Here is a 19,601-nt window from a genome sequence, read left to right as displayed (position 1 = left end):
CCCTCCCCCTGCTTGTGGTTCCCTCTCTCGCTGGCTGTCTCTATCTCTGTCGAATAAATAAATAAAATCTTAAAAAAAAAAAAAAACAGTTACAATAAAATAGATTACTGGTTTCCAGCATCAATACAAATCAACAACCTGCTAGTTTTACGTCAGCATGTGAAGCTATGGGTAACTATTGAAAATAAAAATATTAAAGTACAGGAAAATACCAAATTAGTGATCCAGTGATTTACTCTACCACTAGCCGGCTGACTAGCTTTGAGTAGTCAGGTTCTCTAAGCCACAGTTTCTTACCTATATTCTTATGAAGGAATTAAATAAATTAATGTATCCCTTTTTGTGTGTGTGTAGAAATAAATTTATTTGCTTATCTGACCTCTAAAACTACCTTAATGGTCAAAGTTTTTGGCACCTGGGAAATTACTTTTTGTGGTCTTAAAAATAGCTTAGATAACTTGAATAATTCTATTCACATATCCGACGCAAAAGAAATTAAATCTCTGAAGAATGCTAGAATTGCTTATTCCTTTCTTGTCTGAAGTAAAAGAATTTTAAGTTAATATGTTACAGTAATATAAGTTAACATTACCAAAATAATTCAAGAAAAGTGAAGGTCAGTATAATTTACATCTCAGATCACAATGAGGAACATGTAACACTGTCCAAATATTAAATGATCCCCAAAAAATCATGTAGGATTCAACTAGAGTTCCAAATCATTCAAACTAAATCTTACTTCAGGTAATAAATCAGAGTTTAAAAATTCTTTTAGATAGTGACTATTTTTAACACATTTGCATTATGCCACTAAACATTTAAACACAGAAACAGGATAATAAATTTAACACCACCCAAATCAACAAATGTTAACATGTATGTTTTAAATTTTGCTTAAAGTAATTTTCTCAGTATCAAATTTTCAATTTAATGTAGTTACTTCAGCTATGCATTCCAGATGTTTTCTGGATTCCTTCAGCAATACATTTTTGAAGAAGAAAAAATGATTTTACATTTGCTTCAAAGTGAAGCTTTAAATGATAGTAAATATTAAGAATCCACAATTTTATTTTTTTTAAAGATTTTTTATTTATTTATTTGACAGAGATAGAGACAGCCAGCGAGAGAGGGAACACAAGCCGGGGGAGTGGGAGAGGACGAAGCAGGCTCATAGCGGAGGAGCCTGATGTGGGGCTCGATCCCATAACGCTGGGATCACGCCCTGAGCCGAAGGCAGACGCTTAACCGCTGTGCCACCCAGGCGCCCCAAGAATCCACATTTTTAAAACTATAAACAAAACAACAATAATAACACAAAAAAAACCCGGAGGAAATGAATAAAATGGTCTGCCTTAAGAGAAAAATATAGGGCAGCAATTAAGTGTTTGACCTCTAGAGCCAGTTTAAATCCAGTGTCACCACTTACAATGTGTCCAACCTACCTAATCTGTGTCCCAACTTCCTCACATTGAATAATGTATGATGTTACAGCCATTTAAATAGTTAAACTATATAATATCCATTTAGAACAGCACCCGGCAGGTAAGTGCTTAGTGGTAGTTAATATTAATCTTTTTTTTTTTTTACTATTAATCCATTTAAAAAAATAACTCCACTTGAAAAAGTTAAATTTCTCCTTGGTTCTCTTATAGTGCTTTACAAACCAGAGAGCCTAAGGAGGAGGTGGTAAATTTAAAAAGCAGATTTCTGTGCCCTCCCATCCCAGATTCAGATTTAGCTGGCCTGGTGTTAATTCAGGGACCTGTATTTTTAACAGGCACCTCAGATGATGCTGATCCAGATAATCTATAGAATACACTTTGGGAAACACTGCCCTGGGCACACTGGCTTTAGGTTTCTCTTAGCCAATAACAGAGACATGAATGAAATTAATTACAAGAATGAAATATGATGTGGTATTAACATGGGGCTACAAAACCTCAATGCTAATCCCATGAGAATCTGTTGAAAGCAATGAACCATCCCCCCCAGAACAGTAACCTAGGCTTAATCACATTTTACATACCACGAGTGAGTTTCCGGACTCTGACGCTAGGAGTCCTTGGGCCCCAGGAAACTTTACACTAGAGGACTGTTCCTTTTATTTACCCTTAAGCATTGCTTTATATGGCCTATCCTAATACATACACTAGGAGATCATCTTATGATGGGTGAGAGAGGGGATTATCCAAAATAAGTAGATGACTAAACAGAACTTTATTAGCACTCATAATTCTTTTATACTTATTAAATGAGCTCTTTTAGACATACAGTTGGCACTTGAACAAAATGGGGATTAAGGACGCCAATACCCACCCCGGAGGTGAAAATCCCATATCATTTTTGACTCCCCAAAAACTTAATAGCCTACTTTTGACCAGAGGCTTTACTGATAATATAAACAAATTAACACGTATGTTTTATGTTATATGCATTATATACTGTATTCTTACAATAAAGTAAGCTAGAGGAAAGAAAATGTTATTAAGGAAATCATATGGAAAACACATTTACCAAGCTGGACTGTATTTATTGGAAAAAAATCCACATAGAAGAGTACCCGCACAGTTCAAACCCATATTGTCAAGGGTCAACTGAACTTACATTTCTAATTACACCACATTCAAACCTACACATAAAGGGAAATTAAGGCCAAATAAATAAGTTTATTCCTTAAAGGTCACCTCAGTCCAACTTTTATCACCTTTATTCAGGGTCCCAATGGCACAGATTTTTGATAGATTTCAGAAAGAGGAAAAGGATTTCTGAGAACTACTGTGTATTGTAAAAAGCAGAAACTCAAAGATGTCAACTTTGGGAGTAGACACATTGGTGAAAGAGATAGACATGTTGCAGATAGAGTAATTAACTGCTTAGTTAGGATGCTATGGGACCTCAAAAGAGGCATGTTATCTCTTACAAAAGGAAGGCAGAGGAGTTCTATTTGAGTAGAAACTTGGAGGAAGAGTGAGTGTGGCAATATTGGAAATGCCAAACATTTTAAAGTTTATCAAGGGACGCCTGGGTGGCTCAGTCAGTTAAGTGGTTAAGGGTCTGCCTTTGGCTCTGGTCACGATCCCAGGGTCCTGGGATCCCTGCTGCGGGCTCCCTGCTCAGTGGGAAGCCTGCTTTTCCCTCTGCCTCTGCCCCTCCCCCTGCTCGTGTTCTCTCTCTCTCAAATAAATAAAATCATAAAAAAAAATAAAGTTTATCCAAAGGCAACAAGGGTGGAACAAGGTTGGAAGATAATATTGGAAAGGTAGGGAGGGGTTAGATCATGAAAGACGTTAGATTGTATTCCAGATATGGAGAAGACAGGCAAGGTTTTTTAAGAATCTATGCAACATAATTAGATCAACCTTCAGATAAGTTAATTACTCATTCTAACTGCTGTAGAGCAATGGAATTGGAATAGATTAAAAATAGAGGCAGAAAAACCAGCTAGAAGTCATTTGCAATAATACAGGCAAGAAAAGATTTCAATTAAAGCAGAGAAAAATTAAACAACAGATTTGACAGAAATTTAAAAGAGAATTTGATGAATGCATGAGAAGTGGAACAAACAGTGAATAAAGTCACAGAAGGTCAGAAAACCGAACAACCAAATAGTTTGAGCAACACTACAGAGATATGAAAATTCCAAGCTGACAAAAAACATTATAAGCTTCTCTAGCATAAGCCTGTCGAAATCAACTTCTCCACAGGAAACACAAGGAACACCACTTTACTCTTTGCTGTTAATATAACTTCATAAAAAAGATATAATTATCAAACTACTAATCAAAATCATCCCTCAACATGTTTTACTTTCTATTATAAAGGTAACGCCTTCATCATAGACTATTTGCAAATACAGGAAAGTGGAAAAATGGAAAAATACATCTATATTTCTTCTACCCAAAGAAAACTGCCATTGTTTGACCTTGGTTAAATATATTGCTGAAGGGCTGCCTGGGTGGCTCAGTCGTTAAGTGCCTCCCTTGGCTCAGGTCATGATCCTGGCACCCTTATTTATTTTTTTAAGTTTTATTTGTTTAAGTAATCTCTACATTCAATATAGGGCTTGAACTCATGACCCCGAGATCATGAGTTGCCCGCTCTTCGGACTGAGCCAGTCAGGGGCATAGAAAACCATTATCTTAGAATCATAATAAGCCTATACACTACACTGAAAAAGAAAAAAAAGAAAAAAACCCAACAACCATTCCAACCATTCCCAAGCAGTACTTTTTCTCTCACCACAGCTCTAAAAGGCTTATGCTAAAAGGACATCCATGACCTTTATCTCCAAAAAGTTTTGTCACATATTCTAAGGGTCTATTCTTGAGATCACCAAAGGATCTCAAAAAACCGAAGATGGACAACTAAAAAAAAAAAAAAATGAAGATAAGTTGAAAAGCATCTCTTGCTTATTTCATAAGAAAATTAATAAAGCCTGATTCTTACAGTGGCTTGGATTTTGTCACTTTAAAACAGTACAGTAAGATGTTTTGTGAATTTTCAAGGAGCAACATGTTTAGGCTTGTTTTTATAATCTTGGCTTACTTAAATGTGTGTAGCAGTTGAATCAACCCTTATTGCACTGAAGCTTATGCAGAGCTGTGATCATATTATTGATCCAAAAGCTAAAAGCATAAGCAACTAGGAACTTGGAGCACCACCCACCTTTAAGAAAAGGCTCATAAATAGCCTTACCTATAAATTTTAAAGAACACACATATTTCAGCTGGTTTTCTATATTCATTACACTGCCACTTAGTTAATGGCATAAAACGTAAGTATAACTGCTTTTAAACGCAGAAAGGCACACACACAAAAACAATTACACTGCAAGATTCCACAGCATGTCGACGTTTCTAATACCTATAGGAATCTTGGCTAACGAGAGTGGAGAAAGCTGGCAATTTGGACTAGATAACATTTTGTACTTTAACTCGGTGACTTTCTTGGCTGATTGTGATTTGTGAGAACTCTGCTCTTCTATCTTCAGTGGAGTTAAGTGTATATTCTTGTCAAATTCTTTACTGAAACATTGAAAGACATCTCTATGAAGGAGCTCTAATGACACCTAAAATTTTCTGCATGCAAAAAACAAGGTAAAAGATCCAGTTAAGGATGGACCTTAAAACCATATAATACACCTGGAATCTTAGTTTTTCTCTTCAAGGTATTTTACAGTTTGTAATTCCTAAAAGGCAAACATGTTTTCAATCAAGATTCTCACCCTCACCAAAACTGTAATGAAAAGGCCCAACAATCTTCCAAAATGCTAAAGATAACAATGAAAAAGGTTTTTCCCCCTCAGTTTTTTATTACTGTAAGTTATATGCTGTTTTGCCACAGTGATAAAATATAGCTAATAATAGTTTATCCTATGCCAGATCTTGTCTTAAAGGCTTCACCCGTATTTCTTATTTAATCCCCACAACATCTCTATGAGTAAGTATTATAATAATAATTTTTACAAAAGAGAAATCCTGAGGACAAATAACTTACTCAAGTAGGCAGCAGCGCTGGGATCAACAGGTCCGAGAAATGCCAGAAACGGAAAAGCTACTGAGAAACTGTCAGGCTCCTTGAAGTTAGCTTCTCCTAAACATTTTTAAAAATTCTTTTTGTTTAAAAGTTTTGGTGAAAGATAGTATTCGAAGTTTCATGGTCATTCCTTGTAATTTCAAGAGTGATTTTCAGAGAATACTAACAATGAAAAGGTTTATTTTCTTAGAGAAGTATAACTTCCTCTACAGAAGGAGAGACCAGAGAAAGAGGGAAAAGCAGGTAGGCAAAAATGTTACACAACAGTGATTTTTAATTATAAGCCAACATGGATTCTATGCCAGCATTTTGCAACCTGAACGCAAAGCTAATCTGCTAGGAAATACGGGGGCACGTTCACAGAATCCAGCGTAAGAAATAATGATAATAACTGGAAAGTGTCCTTATTAGAGAAAGCAGTGTTTATTTATGGGAATTACTGGATCAGCAATCATTGATTCAAACATTCAAAATAAAGCAACAGCGGCCAATTACCAGCGAGACGCAAGCACAATGAAAGTGAAAACTGTCGACCTATAATAGACGCTTGTAGAAATTCTAATCTGTTTAGCTTAAAATGCACTCATGCGCACCCAGAACACCAGAAAAACCAGGGGGTTGAAGTCAAAGCAAATCCAAGATTTCTAAACGGCGCACATGACAGGGAACAAAAGAGGTGGTAGAAGGAAGACACCCATCTCTAGTTTCTCACGTAAAAAGCTCAGGAATCAAAACCGTGAATCAATGGTTGAAGTTCTCGTGTGTGAAAGGAAAATGGTACAGTTTAATACCCCGGGGGAGGGAGGTTCCTTTTTAAAATTAGCTGTCGCCTCTTCTTCCACCCAGATCTTTGTGCCTCGGTGCTACCGCTGAAGTTAGGCGGCAACACAGAAAAACTCTAGCTATCTCGCCAGGTCTCCCACCTTCCAAGCCCCGGGGGGCAAACACACCTGACGGCTTAAGAGGTCCGGGCCGGGGGCTGGTAAGGACGCGGCCCGGGCGCCGTCTCCTCCCCTAGGGTCGGGAGGGAGGTCAACGCCGGCGGGGGGAAGCGGAAGGTGGGAAGTGGGAAGAGGAGGACGCCGCCCCCTAGGGGAGCCGCGCCGCCGGCTGGGGGCCGGGGCGGGAGGAGCCGACGAGTGGAGGCGGCCGGTAGGGAGACCGCGCCGTCGGGCGGGGCCGTCGCTCCAGCTGGCTCGGACCCCGGCGGGGCGGGCTGTAGACGGCGCGGCGGAGCCCAGACGCCGGCCTGCGGCCAAGGAGAAAGGTGGCGGCGGCGTCGCGGACGCGACGAGGCGGCGCCTCGCCGCCTTGATCCTTTGCTTCCCTGCCGGGGCCCGCGAGCGAGTCGGAGGTGGCGACGAAGGAAGGAGCGAGCATGGCAGAGACCTCGCCGCCGCCCACAGCCGGAGCGGAAAGTTGCAGCGAGGAGCCGGCGAGGGGCGGGGAGCAGCTGCCTGAGGAGCCGCGCCGCACTCCAGCCGGGGGCGCGGACCGAGAGGGCGAGGCGGGGCCGCCGCTGGCCTCCCCCGCAGGGCAATCGGAGCCCGGCTCGCCGGTGGCCGCCCCCTTCTTCCTGCTCTACCCGGGCGATGGAGGCGCCGGCTTCGCAGCGCGCCCGCCGCCGCAGCAGCAACAGCGCTCCTGGAGGACCCCGCCGTCCCCGGGCTCCCCGCTGCCCTTCCTGCTGCTGAGCTACCCGAGCGGCGGCGGCGGCGGCAAGCACCGTGAGTGGCGGCGGGAAGAGGGGACTCGGCCGAGAAGGGTGCGGTGGGTTAGGGGGAACTGCCGCGGTCCGGGCGCCGGACTGTTTACCTCCGAGTCTCCCCAGGCCGCGGGCTCCCGCCCGGCCTCCCCTCCTCTCCTGGGCCGGGCGCTCGTCCTCGCCAGCCTCCCACGTGCTTGCCGGGTCCCAGCCCCGGGTCCCAGGTTGGGAGCCTTCCCCGGAGGAGCCGAGGAGGGGGCGGCGCCCAGAGACCCGGCAGCCCGGTTGGCCCGCCTTCTGCGGGCTCCCGGCGCCGCGGCCGCGGAGTAGGTGTGGCTGCTGCGCCGCCGCCGCCCGCGCGGCCTCAGTTGTACCACTAAAATTTTTACGAGCGTTCACGCCACACCCGTAGATATCACAGATGCGTCCCCCGGATGGAGAGGAGAAATCAGGAACAGTGCCCGAGATGACGAGAAAGGAATGTGTGGTTTTGGAAGGGCCCCTCCCGAGATGGTAGCGTTTGGCAGGAAGAGGCCTCCACCTTTTAATAGCAGTGATGCGGGAGCCGCGTGATTGCAGCGGACCGCACTTTGTGCGGTATCAGTCAACAGATGTTTATTGCTGCTTGCCATGAGCGGGGCCCTGGAGTAGGTAGGCAGTGTGTATAAAAAGACTGGGAGAAGTGTAAAATCTGGTTTAACAAGACAGGGTCTTACAGTATGAAAATGTGGCTGAAGATACAAGGCGAGCTATAAATGTCAAATACTTTGCTGTATGAGTTCTGAAAAGGGGGAGAAACTTGCTTGAGGGGATGAGGGAATCTCTCTTTGCTAGATATAGAGTTAGAGATTTCTTCCATCACCGCAGCAAACCTTTTAGCTGCTCTACACAACCAAGAAATCCTGACTTTGCCTTTTCTACCCCCGTGATCCATCCCCTATGAGAAGATTAACATTAGTTGAATATTCTGTGTGCATGTGCTGTGATTATCAGAGTTAATCTTCACATCTCTGAGACATATGATGCCACGTTTTCAGATAAAGCTAAGGATCAGTATTACTGAATGATCTGTCCCAAGTAAGCGCCTTAGAGAAGGAATGAAGTTGACCCAGATTCCTTGCCTACCAAGCCCGTGCTCTTTAAGTAAACCCCAGACTTTGGAAGCTGGTGGCATGCATAGTTCTAGCTTAGGGGCCGTTGGATTCAGGGGGTGTAGTAGTCCAGTGTCTCCTTTTCTGTAATACCTAGAAAGAGGGCCAACACTGACCACTAACAGTCTTAGTGAATCCGTAGCTTGTGTGTTGGAGTGGTTTGTGCTAATTTCCAGATGGGAGTTTCTTTTTTTTTTTTTTAATTTTATTTTATTATATTATGTTAATCACCATACAGTACATCCCCAGATTCCGATGTAAAGTTTGATGCTTCATTAGTTGCGTATAACACCCAGTGCACCATGCAATACGTGCCCTCCTTACTACCCATCACCAGTCTATCCCATTCCCCCACCCTCTCCCCTCTGAAGTCTTCAGTTTGTTTCTCATAGTCCATAGTCTCTCATGTTTCATTCCCCCTTCTGATTACCCCCCTTTTCTTTATCCCTTTCTTCCCCTACCGATCATCCTAGTTCTTATGTTCCATAGATGAGAGAAATCATATGATACTTGTCTTTCTCTGCTTGACTTATTTCACTTAGCATTATCTCCTCCAGTGCCGTTCCTGATGGGAGTTTCTAATCAAGGTAGAAATTAGTCCTTTAATAAGCAGAGGAGGTAGAGATAAGAATATTCACAACAGTACTTTATCCATTTTCTAAGGAACCTGCTTTCTAGTTTGTTCTTAAAGCATAGCCTCTTTTTTCTCCTTAAAATTTTATTTCTGTGTAATCTACCTATTAACCACATCATTATAGGGTGAAGACACTCCTATCAATTCTTTGTAACTCTTAACAGTTGTGGTACGAAGTTTGACAGAAGAAAATTTCAACTGTTGGCCAGTGTCATTTGGGGGGATTATCTGAATTTAGATTAATTTATTTGATTCTTCCTCCTATTAAGGGTTGGCTTTATGTTTTTAAAGTATTGTTAGAAAATAGGGCCTCAGCATAATCAAGATCAGGAATGGAAGACTTAGGGGCACCTGGGTGGCTCAGTCGTTAAGCGTCTGCCTTCAGCTCAGGGCGTGATCCCAGCCTTCTGGGATCAAGCCCCACATCAGGCTCCTCTGCTGGGAGCCTGCTTCTTCCTCTCCCACTCCCCCTGCCTGTCTTTCTCTCACTGGCTTTCTCTGTGTCAAATAAATAAATAAAATCTTAAAAAAAAAAAAAGGAATAGAAGACTTAAAGCTGAGGTTTCATACCTGTGATCTCTTAGTTGCTACCTTACAATAATAGTAGATGTATTAAAGTAGTTCTTGTTTTGAGTTTTTATTTTTACCTTGTTATTTTATACGTACTTCAGAATACATGCATACTTGGAAAAAGGAATACTCTGTATATTAATTACAACATTTCTTTGTGGTCAGTGCAATATTACTCTCTGTGATGCACTTGGATGTCAGAACTCTGGGTCTCCTGGCTGTTGACTTGAGCAAGTTTAGACAAAACAGTTTTAAAAAGATTTCTCATTTCAGTTACCAGGACAGGACTTGCATTCAGTGTCAACAGCCAGCGAATATTTTTTGCCTCCTCAACACCCAGTTTTTAACTCTTGCTAATGTATTTGCCAAAAGTACATAATACATAATAACTTTGAGGTATTTTATATTAAGTCAGTGTCATCTTTTTATTTTAGAAATCTTAACTGTATTCAGAGATTTTTAAAATTAACCTTTACATTTGAGTTCAGAAGCTTTGTTTTGAATGACACTAATAAAGAATAGCAAAGAATAGCAAAGATGTGTACAGGAGAAGAAGCCTAAACTTTTCAAGGTGCATGATGTATACTGTTGCGGTGTAAAATCCTGCTGGATATAATGGCCATAAAATATTCAGCATGCTTAAACCAATATGAAAGAAGGCTTCTGATGTGCCTTGTTGGATCATGTCCCTTTCTGAGTCTTGGAATGCTAATCTGCTAAATTTTTATGCTTCTAGCTTTTAAATCTCCATGCTTTTTAAAAAAAAACTTGATTTATAAAAATTACAAGTAACACATAGATTTTCTCATTGTTTAAATGTTTGCCATACAAGAATACATTGAATACAAAGTGCACGTTCCTCTTGGGGGGGGCAACATGTATGTATTCATATTTCATGAGGCCATTTCTCCCTTATGTGGGACCTTCCACACCAATTTTTCATAAACTGTATATGAAGGAGCTACTTTCGTTGCCATGGTGCAATACTTTTAATGCCTTCCTTTTCCATCCTAAGTTTTGAAGTCTTCTTGTGGATGGACAGGATGAGTTAGAGATGGCTCCTTGGCGTTGGAGGGAAGAGGCACTCCTGCTGTGTACATAGTTATGAGCAGCTTCTATTGACAGCTACCCATTTCTTCTTCCAACTCCCAGAGCTATAGGAAACATTGATGTGACATGTGACAGTGACGGTGACATACAAATAACTTACATCTCTGCCCTTGTCTTTTTTAATTATAGCAGTGTACCAAAAAAAAAGGCCCCACTCAACAAAGAAGCAGCTTTCTTTCAATATTTGTATGTGCTGTTTTGAGATGGTGGAAGGGGCTAGGAGAAGAATAGAAAGAAGAAAAAAAAAGTGGGAAGGCCTGACAGCATTATTCTGACCACTCACTTTGAAGTTGAGTATACCTAACAGTGAATACCTTTGTTGGGCCCAGGAAAGTGCAGAGAATGCGGCTTCTGGAAACATTCACAGATGCACTTTCTCACACATGTACTTTAAGAATCCATGATTTGGGGAAGGAACATTCTCATTTATGTATAAACGCAGGAATGAGTAAGGGAAGAAAAATAGTTTTATGTCTGGTTTATACACATACGTACAATATAAAAATACAGATGTACGTGTGCATGTATATATAATATTGTGTGTGTATATATATTTATTCATTGATCTTAATTTATCCTCCATGGACATTTCTGTTTTTTGTGTCTCTCTTTCTTTTTTTTTCATCAATTAGTAGTATTCCAGAAAGCATTATACCTGGTCAGCTGTTGAGTACACATTAATCAGTTCATCTGCTGCAGGGTTTTTTTTTTTTAATTTAGAAAAGACAAAAATACTTGATTCTATTTTGTAAATATAGAAGCATCTGCTCAAACTGAGGGGTAGGACCGAATCATCAGAACCCCAACATTTTGAGCATTCGTCTTTATACTAGATTTTAGAATGATAGATTGAGTTGTGACTTTTTTAAAGACAACTTTTTGGTATTATTAACATAGAGCAGTGTCTCAGTTTACAATGCTGTGATTCACAAACCTTCAGCTGTTTTCCAGCTGTGTTAAGAATGCTTTAACCTGTGTTAAGAATTACTGTCTGATCCATTTAATGCTATTGTGTTAAATACAGATATAAACACCCATTAAAAAAAAATACCTTCAGAAATGTAGCATCTTTGGACAGTATTTAACTGTAGGTTAGTGACTACCAGACAACTGGAGTTTAGAACTCAAGAGTATCTAAATATCTAAATGCAGGTGTGTCCTTCCACACAATGACCTGAGCTGAGGTGGGGGGAGCTGGGTCATGCCCCCATTTCCGCTGTCCTGTGGCTACAATAACCTGTCTGCTGCTTCCCCTTCCCAGTCTGGCTTTTATCACCACTGCTGCCTGAACTATCACAGTTTGTCTTCCCAGCCAGTTTCTCCCCTGCTCTCCTGTCTCCTTTCTTTTGTTTGCTCTTCTGGCCTGGCATTATCAAAAAGTCAGAGTACACTCTGACAAAGCAACGATATCAGAATATTAGAGGTTATCTTTGAGACTTTGTTTTGACTGTTCCCCTCTTGATAATCATAGGTTGATTCTTTATAGACAGAATTTTCTTATTTCTGACCTTAGCTTCATTCTGGATACTACAGGATCCTAAAAGTCTCTCCATTACGTGAAAGAAGTTTTACTAAAGTTCTATAACCCAAACAATTCTAAATAAAGAGTATGTGTAGTAAGATAATAGTAGTACTTAGTGGCTGCCATTTGTGGAATATTTTTATGTGCCATGCAGAGACCTAAAAAGTTCACATGTATCAATACTTACCAATTTTTTTATTTCTTAAAATTTCCAATAGCTAGAAGTGCCAATACATAAAATTAGTCTCTTAACAATGAAAACTGAAAAGAAAAAAATGGGAAGGAGGAGTAGTCCATATAGAATTCATATAAGTAGGTGGATACAATGTGTTTTTCATCAGAATATTTGATTCAGTATCTCTTAAGTAACTCACCTACTTATTATAAAATACAAAAATTATGATAGGGTAACCTTGGATTTAGAAGTTTACATTCCAGAAACACAGATCCTGTGGTTTTAGGATAGTTCTTATCTCAAATTTTAGCACCTATCAGAATCACCTGGATGTCTTATTAGCACAGATTTCTGGCCTTCTCTCCAGAGGTGTTTTGTTTATTTTTTGTGAGGTGTAATTGACATAAAACATTATATTAGTTCTGTATGTACCACATAATGATTCAATATTTGTATATAATGCAGTTTTTTAAGTGAAATACAGAGAATGAATTCACATTCCTGCATAGAGTGATACTGCAGTTCATGTTCTTAATCACTGTATGCTCCCTCAAATCAGTTTAGGTAGAAGGCAGTAAAATTTGCTGAGAGAGAGCAGAGGAAAGTTGGCAAAGAAAGCAACCTTTTGGGCTAAAAGACTAGTCCTCAAAATAGACTCACCTGATTTATTGTCTTGTATCTTTTTCCTTTTTGTTTGGTTTTTAACAGAAATCTGTGTTAAAGAGGTAGAAGCTTACAAAGAAGCTAAGAGAACATGTTTTTCTAGTGTAGGTTATAGATAGTAAAAAGTCTGGGAGGGTGAGGATGAGAGTGTAGCAGAATTAACTGGATGAAATAATGATATTTCCTTGTTGTCTAATATTTTTGGAAATTCCTTAAATGATTAAGAAAGTTGCCTAAAAGATATACTGCCCCTTTATCATTGTAGAAAAGGTAACATGTAGCCATCAAAAATAAAAAAAATCCCATTTTATTTATTTATTATTTATTATTTATTTATTTATTTATTTTAAGTAAGCCTTATGCCCAACGTGGGGCTTGAACTCACAACCCCAAGGTCAGGAATCACATGTGTTACCGACTGAGCCAGCCAGGTGCCCCAAGGAATCCCATTTTAATGAATTTTGCAGGATATCACAACTGTTCTATTTCCACCTAAACCTTATTAACATGGAAAGTTCTTCCTATAGTGTAAGGTGGCTCAACTCTGAGGTTTAACTTTTATTTTGGGAAGTCAGGAGTGTATCATAAACATGGCTTAAAATTATGAGAAAGGAAATGCTTTTAGAGTTTTAAAAGCAGTCATACTTGAGAGAGTATCAGTATGGTCCGTCCCCCCTGCCGCTGTAGCTACATCTGAATAATTGTGAAAGGTTCATGGTCTTCCTAAAACATCAGTTGAGGGCCGCTGGCCAAGGTGTTATCCCTGTTTGCAGGGCCCTCTTCGTGACTGACTGGTTGGGTCTGTAGTTGCTCCATACCAAATAGACTTGAAGTGTCAGAGGGAGAGGCATGGAGGGTGGGGCAGAGGTGGGAAAGTTTGAAACCCTGTAAAACAGAGAAGAGAGACTGTCAGACTTGACAGCAAGAGGCATGTAGAAAGCAGAAGTTGTTTGAGCATGTTAACTTTTAGAATGTGGTTCCTCTAACTTTAAATCTGTTTAGGGACTCTCCAGAGACATACACATCTGTTTCCTCTGCCTTTTCTATGAACTTAAGAGATCTGGTCATCTGATATGAATGCTTGGTAAAACTCTGACCCAGCTCTTCTTCCCTCCTCAAGGCCTGAGAGATGCCTTCGAGTACCCTTTGCTCACATTTCCTTTTTACTTTCCTCTGCCTCAGTCCCGTGAGCTTTCATCCTTCCTGACTTAAATTTCATGTGGTGATAGCGTGAGTTGTTGTTGTTGTTTTTTTTCTCCAAGAATTCTCAGGCACTTACAGTGATGATAATGGCTGGTATTTACTGACTGCTTACCTTGTACAAAGTGCCATGCTGAGCATTTTATTTATATAACTTCCTTTAACTCTGAAGTAGTTAATATTACATCCCTATTTGTCATTGAAGAAGCAGGCACAGAAACAAGTGATTTGCCAAGGTGACCTATCTTCTAAGTGGTGGATCTAGGATTCACTGTGGGCGTTCTGGCTCTAGAGTCCACGTGCTCTCAGCTTCCTTCATCACCTGCACTACTGGAATCCCATCATAAATGGAAGGCTCCTTTTCAGACAGCAGCAACCCTCTAGTTTCTCATTCTTCTCTGCAAACCCTACTTGATAAATGAATAAATGAATGTAAAATTCACAAGTCACCAGTTTGATAGAGAAAATAGTTATGGATGTAAACAACACTAATTAGCCATCTGTGTGACACATAGTAGGTGCCCTGTCCATATTAAATTAATGAATCTGTTATGTACAAATGAATAAAGCGTGTGTTAGAATAACTTGTTTGTTGGAGCATAAATAAGCTTGATTTTGTAGAAGTTGGGGGATTTTCATGGTTAAGGTGAAATAGGAGGGTGAAAATACACCATTGCAAGAATATGGAGTGCTTTGGAGTTACATATCTATACCAAGTATCTATTGAGACTCTGATACTGGGTAGATACTATTTTAAGCAGGTGTATAGAAGTGTGCAAAACAGGCAACATTCTCAAGGAGCCCATGACCTTTGTGAAGCCAGTTATTTAGTTTTATTTTATAGCTGAGTAAATTAGGACAAGAGCAGAATAAATTTCCCAAGACCATCTAAGTTGCTGGCAGTTTTACTTCTATAAATCATTGCCTGTGGCACTTGACCATGAAATCAGTTTTAGTTATTAAGGCAGGAGTTAGTTCCAGTCTTATTAATTTTAACAAGTGAGAAGATTATGCATTATAATACTGGCGGTGTTTGTTTCTAACAAAATAATGATGACTCAACTTCCCAGGTAGAATCATTTTATAGTACTAATTATCATCCTCAGTTAATATTTGCAAAGTAGTACTGAGTCTTTCAAATGTTATAAACCTAAAATTCTAGAAATCTCAGCAAAAGAGGTGGACATAATAGATTTTTGTCTGAGAGAGCAAAGGAAGAAAGAGGAAGGGAAGTGGGAGGGAGGCCTGGAGCATGTGAAAAAATCATGATCATTCAACTGAATAATCTTATAATTTAGGGGCACCTGTGTGGCTCAGTTGGTTAAGCCTCAGGGTCATTAGATGGAGCCCCGTGTCCTCAGGCTCACTCTGGGCGTGGAGTCTGATTAAGACTCTCTCTCTCTTCTCCTCCTCCTCTGCTCCTCCCCCCGCACCGTGCGCACTCTGTCTCAGGGGAAAAAAAATCTTATAATTTAGCAAAAATACCTGGCCCTTTCCCCAATGTCATCATGATGATAATTTATCAAAGAAACCCTTCTGTGCTAATAGCAACTAGTAAAATGTTGGGGGTGTGGCGATGAGATTTTTCTTCTAAAATTGTAAAACTGTGATCCAGGAATCCTTGGGAAGTAGAACTTGGGAGCTTTACAAACTGATTTAGTTGCACAAGTTGATAAATTTTTAAAAACACCATTATGTGCAGAATAGAAACTAGGTAATAGCAGGAGACAACTACCTATAAAAGAAATAAGTAAAATGGTCTCTTACCTTCAAACCTGTTAAGAATTTGCATACCTGGGGCACCTAGATGACCCAATCAGTTAAGTGGCTGCCTTCTGCTCAGGTCATGATCTCAAGGGTCCTTGGCAGTTCCCTGCTCAGTGGGGGAGCCTGCTTCTCCCTCTGCCCCTCCCCCCATTTGTGTTCTGTCTCTCTCTCAAATAATAAATAAAATCTAAAAAAAAAAAAAGAATTGGAATACAGACAAGAAATCTATTTCTGAAAAGTATCTAAAAGCATCATTTGAAACAAAAAAAAAATTAGAAATAACCCATAAATGCTCACCAGCATGAAAATGGATCAGAAAATTCTTTACACATACAATGGAATATTACCTCATAATACAGCAGCCAAAAGGATAAACTAGCTGCACACGACAATGTGGATGAATCTTTAAAAATGCAGTGTTGAGTAAAAGGCTTTCATACAGCATGAAACCCTTTCTATAAAGTTAAAAGAAGATGAAGCTAAATATATTGCTTAGGTATCAATATATTCATAATAATATTTTTTAAGTAAGGTAATGATTTGCACAAAATTCAGAAGTAATTGCCTCAAAAGTAGAGGCAGGAATTCAGAAGAGAGAAGGAGCACAAAATTTAAGTTGTTGGTTCATTTCATCAGTTGGGCGATGGTTTCATGGATATTGGTTATATTTTTTAAGAATTAAAATTATACATTGAAGTTAGGTAATTGAAGAAGTTCAGGAATAAGTCATTTTAGAAAATAATTCCCCCTTCATTTATCTTTTCTCACTACTGAATGTATCAAATGTTCTTAATATGCCCAACTAAGTTAGTGGATGAGGAGGGAACTTGATAAGATGGTTATTTCCAGCTCTTTTCCTCAGAGGGGAGGTACAGTAAGTAGCTTACCATGACCTTCACCATGATCAGGAAGAATTTGGATTTAGCACACAGCAGGAGAGATCCATGCTGGGTTCTCAGTTTCTCAGAAAATACTTATTATAAACCTGACCAGAATGTATAAGAGTAAGTGGAATATATGGTTTGTAAAGTGTGGAAGCTAATAAAAATTTCCCCTTCCTCAAATCTAAAATTTGTTAAAATTCTTATTTGGAAAATTTTATGGGGATGTTGCCTGTGTTGTTTTGGTTTTGGTTTTATTTTCCCTAATTAAAATTTAATCCTTGGGTTGGCGTGCTGACATTTCAAGGTATGAAAGAAAGCATGGACTTTGGTTTTGGGAACATTAAGACATATCTTGGGGAGCGCCTGGGGGACACAGTTGGGTAAGAATCTGACTCTTGATTTCAGCTCAGGTCATGATCTTGTGGTTGTGAGACTGAGTCCGACATGATGGGCTCAGCCCAGAGCATACACCCTGCTTGGGATTCTCTCCTTCCCCCTCTCTCTGCCCCCCCCGCCCCCCGCCCAAAAGGGCAGATCTTGAAATCCCAGATAGGCCGCTTGCTAGTTGTGTGATCTTGGGCCAGTGACGTGGCTCAACTTTGGTTTCTTTGTAGGTGAAGAGGAGATACCAATATCTGCTTTGCAGGATTCTTGTGAGGATTTGATATAGTATTTATAAAGCACCTAAAGGAAAATAATGATTCAATAAATGATAGCTACCTAAAGTAATAATTTTTCCACATTGTGTAACAGGGACACTGAGCATGACAAATCAGTCTTAGTCCTATAATAGTAGCTGAGTAAATATTCTTTAAAAGGAATGTGACTTCTGACTTTGACATGTGAATCTCCTTTGCTTTGAATCAATTATAATGTGAAAAATTTGAGCTGTGTAAGCCGCTAGAACATAGTATTATTCAGATCATCACCTTGGATTTCAATTTCACGTAAGCCTGTTAGTTCTGTTTTAGGGCCGCAGACTATACCTCAGCCCTCCTCACGGCTACCTTACAAATTTGTACCTTTATTTACAGGTAGGATCAAATGAGAAAAAAGTTCCAAGGTTTGTCTCACTGATGACTTATGTTACCTTTACAATTCTAAGCTAATTATTTTTACCTAGTAAAGACCCAAACGTAAAAACAGTACTAAACAATGTTTAGAATTATTTTTAGTTTACAAATAGTGTCTGATTTCATAGTAAATTCATTGCTTGTGAACAATGAGTAACTGTTCATGCTGAAGATTCAAGCAAGGGTGTTTACCTGCAAGTGGGTATGCCTTAAGAGTGGAAATACAGGTTTTCCTACTCACCCAGGGTTCTTCTTTCTGAAATGACTGCTAATACCTCCTCAAACTGGTAGATTAGGGAAACTAAAAGCTAGCTCATGCAAGGTTTTTCTCTCCCTTCAGGCTTCCCTCCTGGTGTCTTCTACCTGGAGAGAAGGACCTTTGGAAGGAATATTAACCAAGTTTCTCTGCTTATTAACCTAGGTTCTTGTTATGCTGGTGTGTTGTAATCAATCCCTATCTGTTCAGGGTTAGTAAATGCTTCTTGGTTGATTGGTAAAAAGATTGTCATGGTTTGTGACAGGCTCAGTTTAGGTATTGGTGGACCCAGGAAATCTCAACACATTCAGGTTTCTTTTTGTTTTCACCATTCTATATTTTAAAAATGTATCAGTGACCTACAGTCTTGGTGTCATATGTACAGATAGGTGGGGCTCTTTGGCATTGTGATGCCAGAAAGTATTCAATGTAAATTTAATTTAAAGATTTTAATGACTGCTTAGGAGGTTTTGAAGTATTGTATAGCTTAAAGTGAAACAATAAACTATTCCCCTTTAAGTTTTAATGTGTAAGATGGAAATGTGTATGGCTAGAATGGAATCAACCTGTGATTAAATGTGATGTGTTAAATGAAGGCTTGTGTTCAGTATCTGGATACATAAACTCTGCCTCTTTGAAGAGGTGATCTTGTCTTTCTGCTGCATGCCCAGTGCCTGGATTGCTGCCTGGCATGTGGAATACTCTTAGTGAATATTTACTGAATGAGTAAATGAGTGAGTAACTCTGGGTTCAGATGTAGGATAATGGTGGAGGAGCTTTAAATAGAAATGAATAAACCTGGGATATTTTGTTTTCCTTAGTAACTTGCTAATTTTCTTCTTAATTGTAAATAATCATATACATATATGCATTTTAACATTGTACCAGTTTGCTTTCCCTCTACCAGTATGGGAAATGCCTGTTTATCTACAGAGTCTGGTTCTTAGCATTTTTTCTTTGTGCTGAATCTCAAACTAGGATGAAATTTCAATATTATATTTAAATGTAATATATCATGCATATATATTGTATATAAAATACAGTTATAATACTGTTCAAGGAGAATTTTTTTTTTAGTTCTCGGAAATCAAGTTATCCTTTGATAAGAAATCCCTAAAATATAATAAATCATCTTAGGATATATTTCTTGAAGGTATAGGTTTCTCCTTAAAACCAGATCCTTAAATAGAACAAACACTTGTTTTCAATTGTCCAAAACATTATCAAAGAAAATCTTTTCATGCCTTATCTCCTTGTTATTTATGTAGCTCAGAAAGCAAACACCTAGCTTTTAGCTACCAAGGTATAAATGCCTCATTGGATAATATACTAAGTAGATAGGTGTGTGGGTGGGTG

General features: G+C 39.5%; 1 protein-coding gene across 8 annotated transcripts in view; it reads left to right on the top strand.

The window, feature by feature from the left end:
- The first annotated feature begins 6,498 nt into the window (after window positions 1-6,498).
- The window catches only part of RUFY3 (RUN and FYVE domain containing 3), a 76,472-nt gene continuing 63,369 nt past the window's right edge, over window positions 6,499-19,601 (top strand). For 2 of the 8 annotated variants that reach the window (XM_034671722.1, XM_034671724.1), the window contains exon 1: window positions 6,584-7,262. In XM_034671722.1, the coding sequence (XP_034527613.1) occupies window positions 6,914-7,262 (349 nt within the window). In that variant the 5' untranslated portion in view covers window positions 6,584-6,913. Of the gene's footprint in view, window positions 6,518-6,581; window positions 7,263-19,601 lie in introns of those variants that run through there. The other 6 variants (XM_034671718.1, XM_034671717.1, XM_034671721.1 and 3 more) reach the window with 5 other exon arrangements.

Source organism: Ailuropoda melanoleuca, chromosome 11 (assembly GCF_002007445.2).
Source record: "Ailuropoda melanoleuca isolate Jingjing chromosome 11, ASM200744v2, whole genome shotgun sequence".
Classification (NCBI taxonomy): Eukaryota; Metazoa; Chordata; class Mammalia; order Carnivora; family Ursidae; genus Ailuropoda; species Ailuropoda melanoleuca.
The sequence above is the reverse complement of the archived record's forward strand: the minus strand, read 5'-3'. Positions and strand labels throughout refer to the sequence as shown.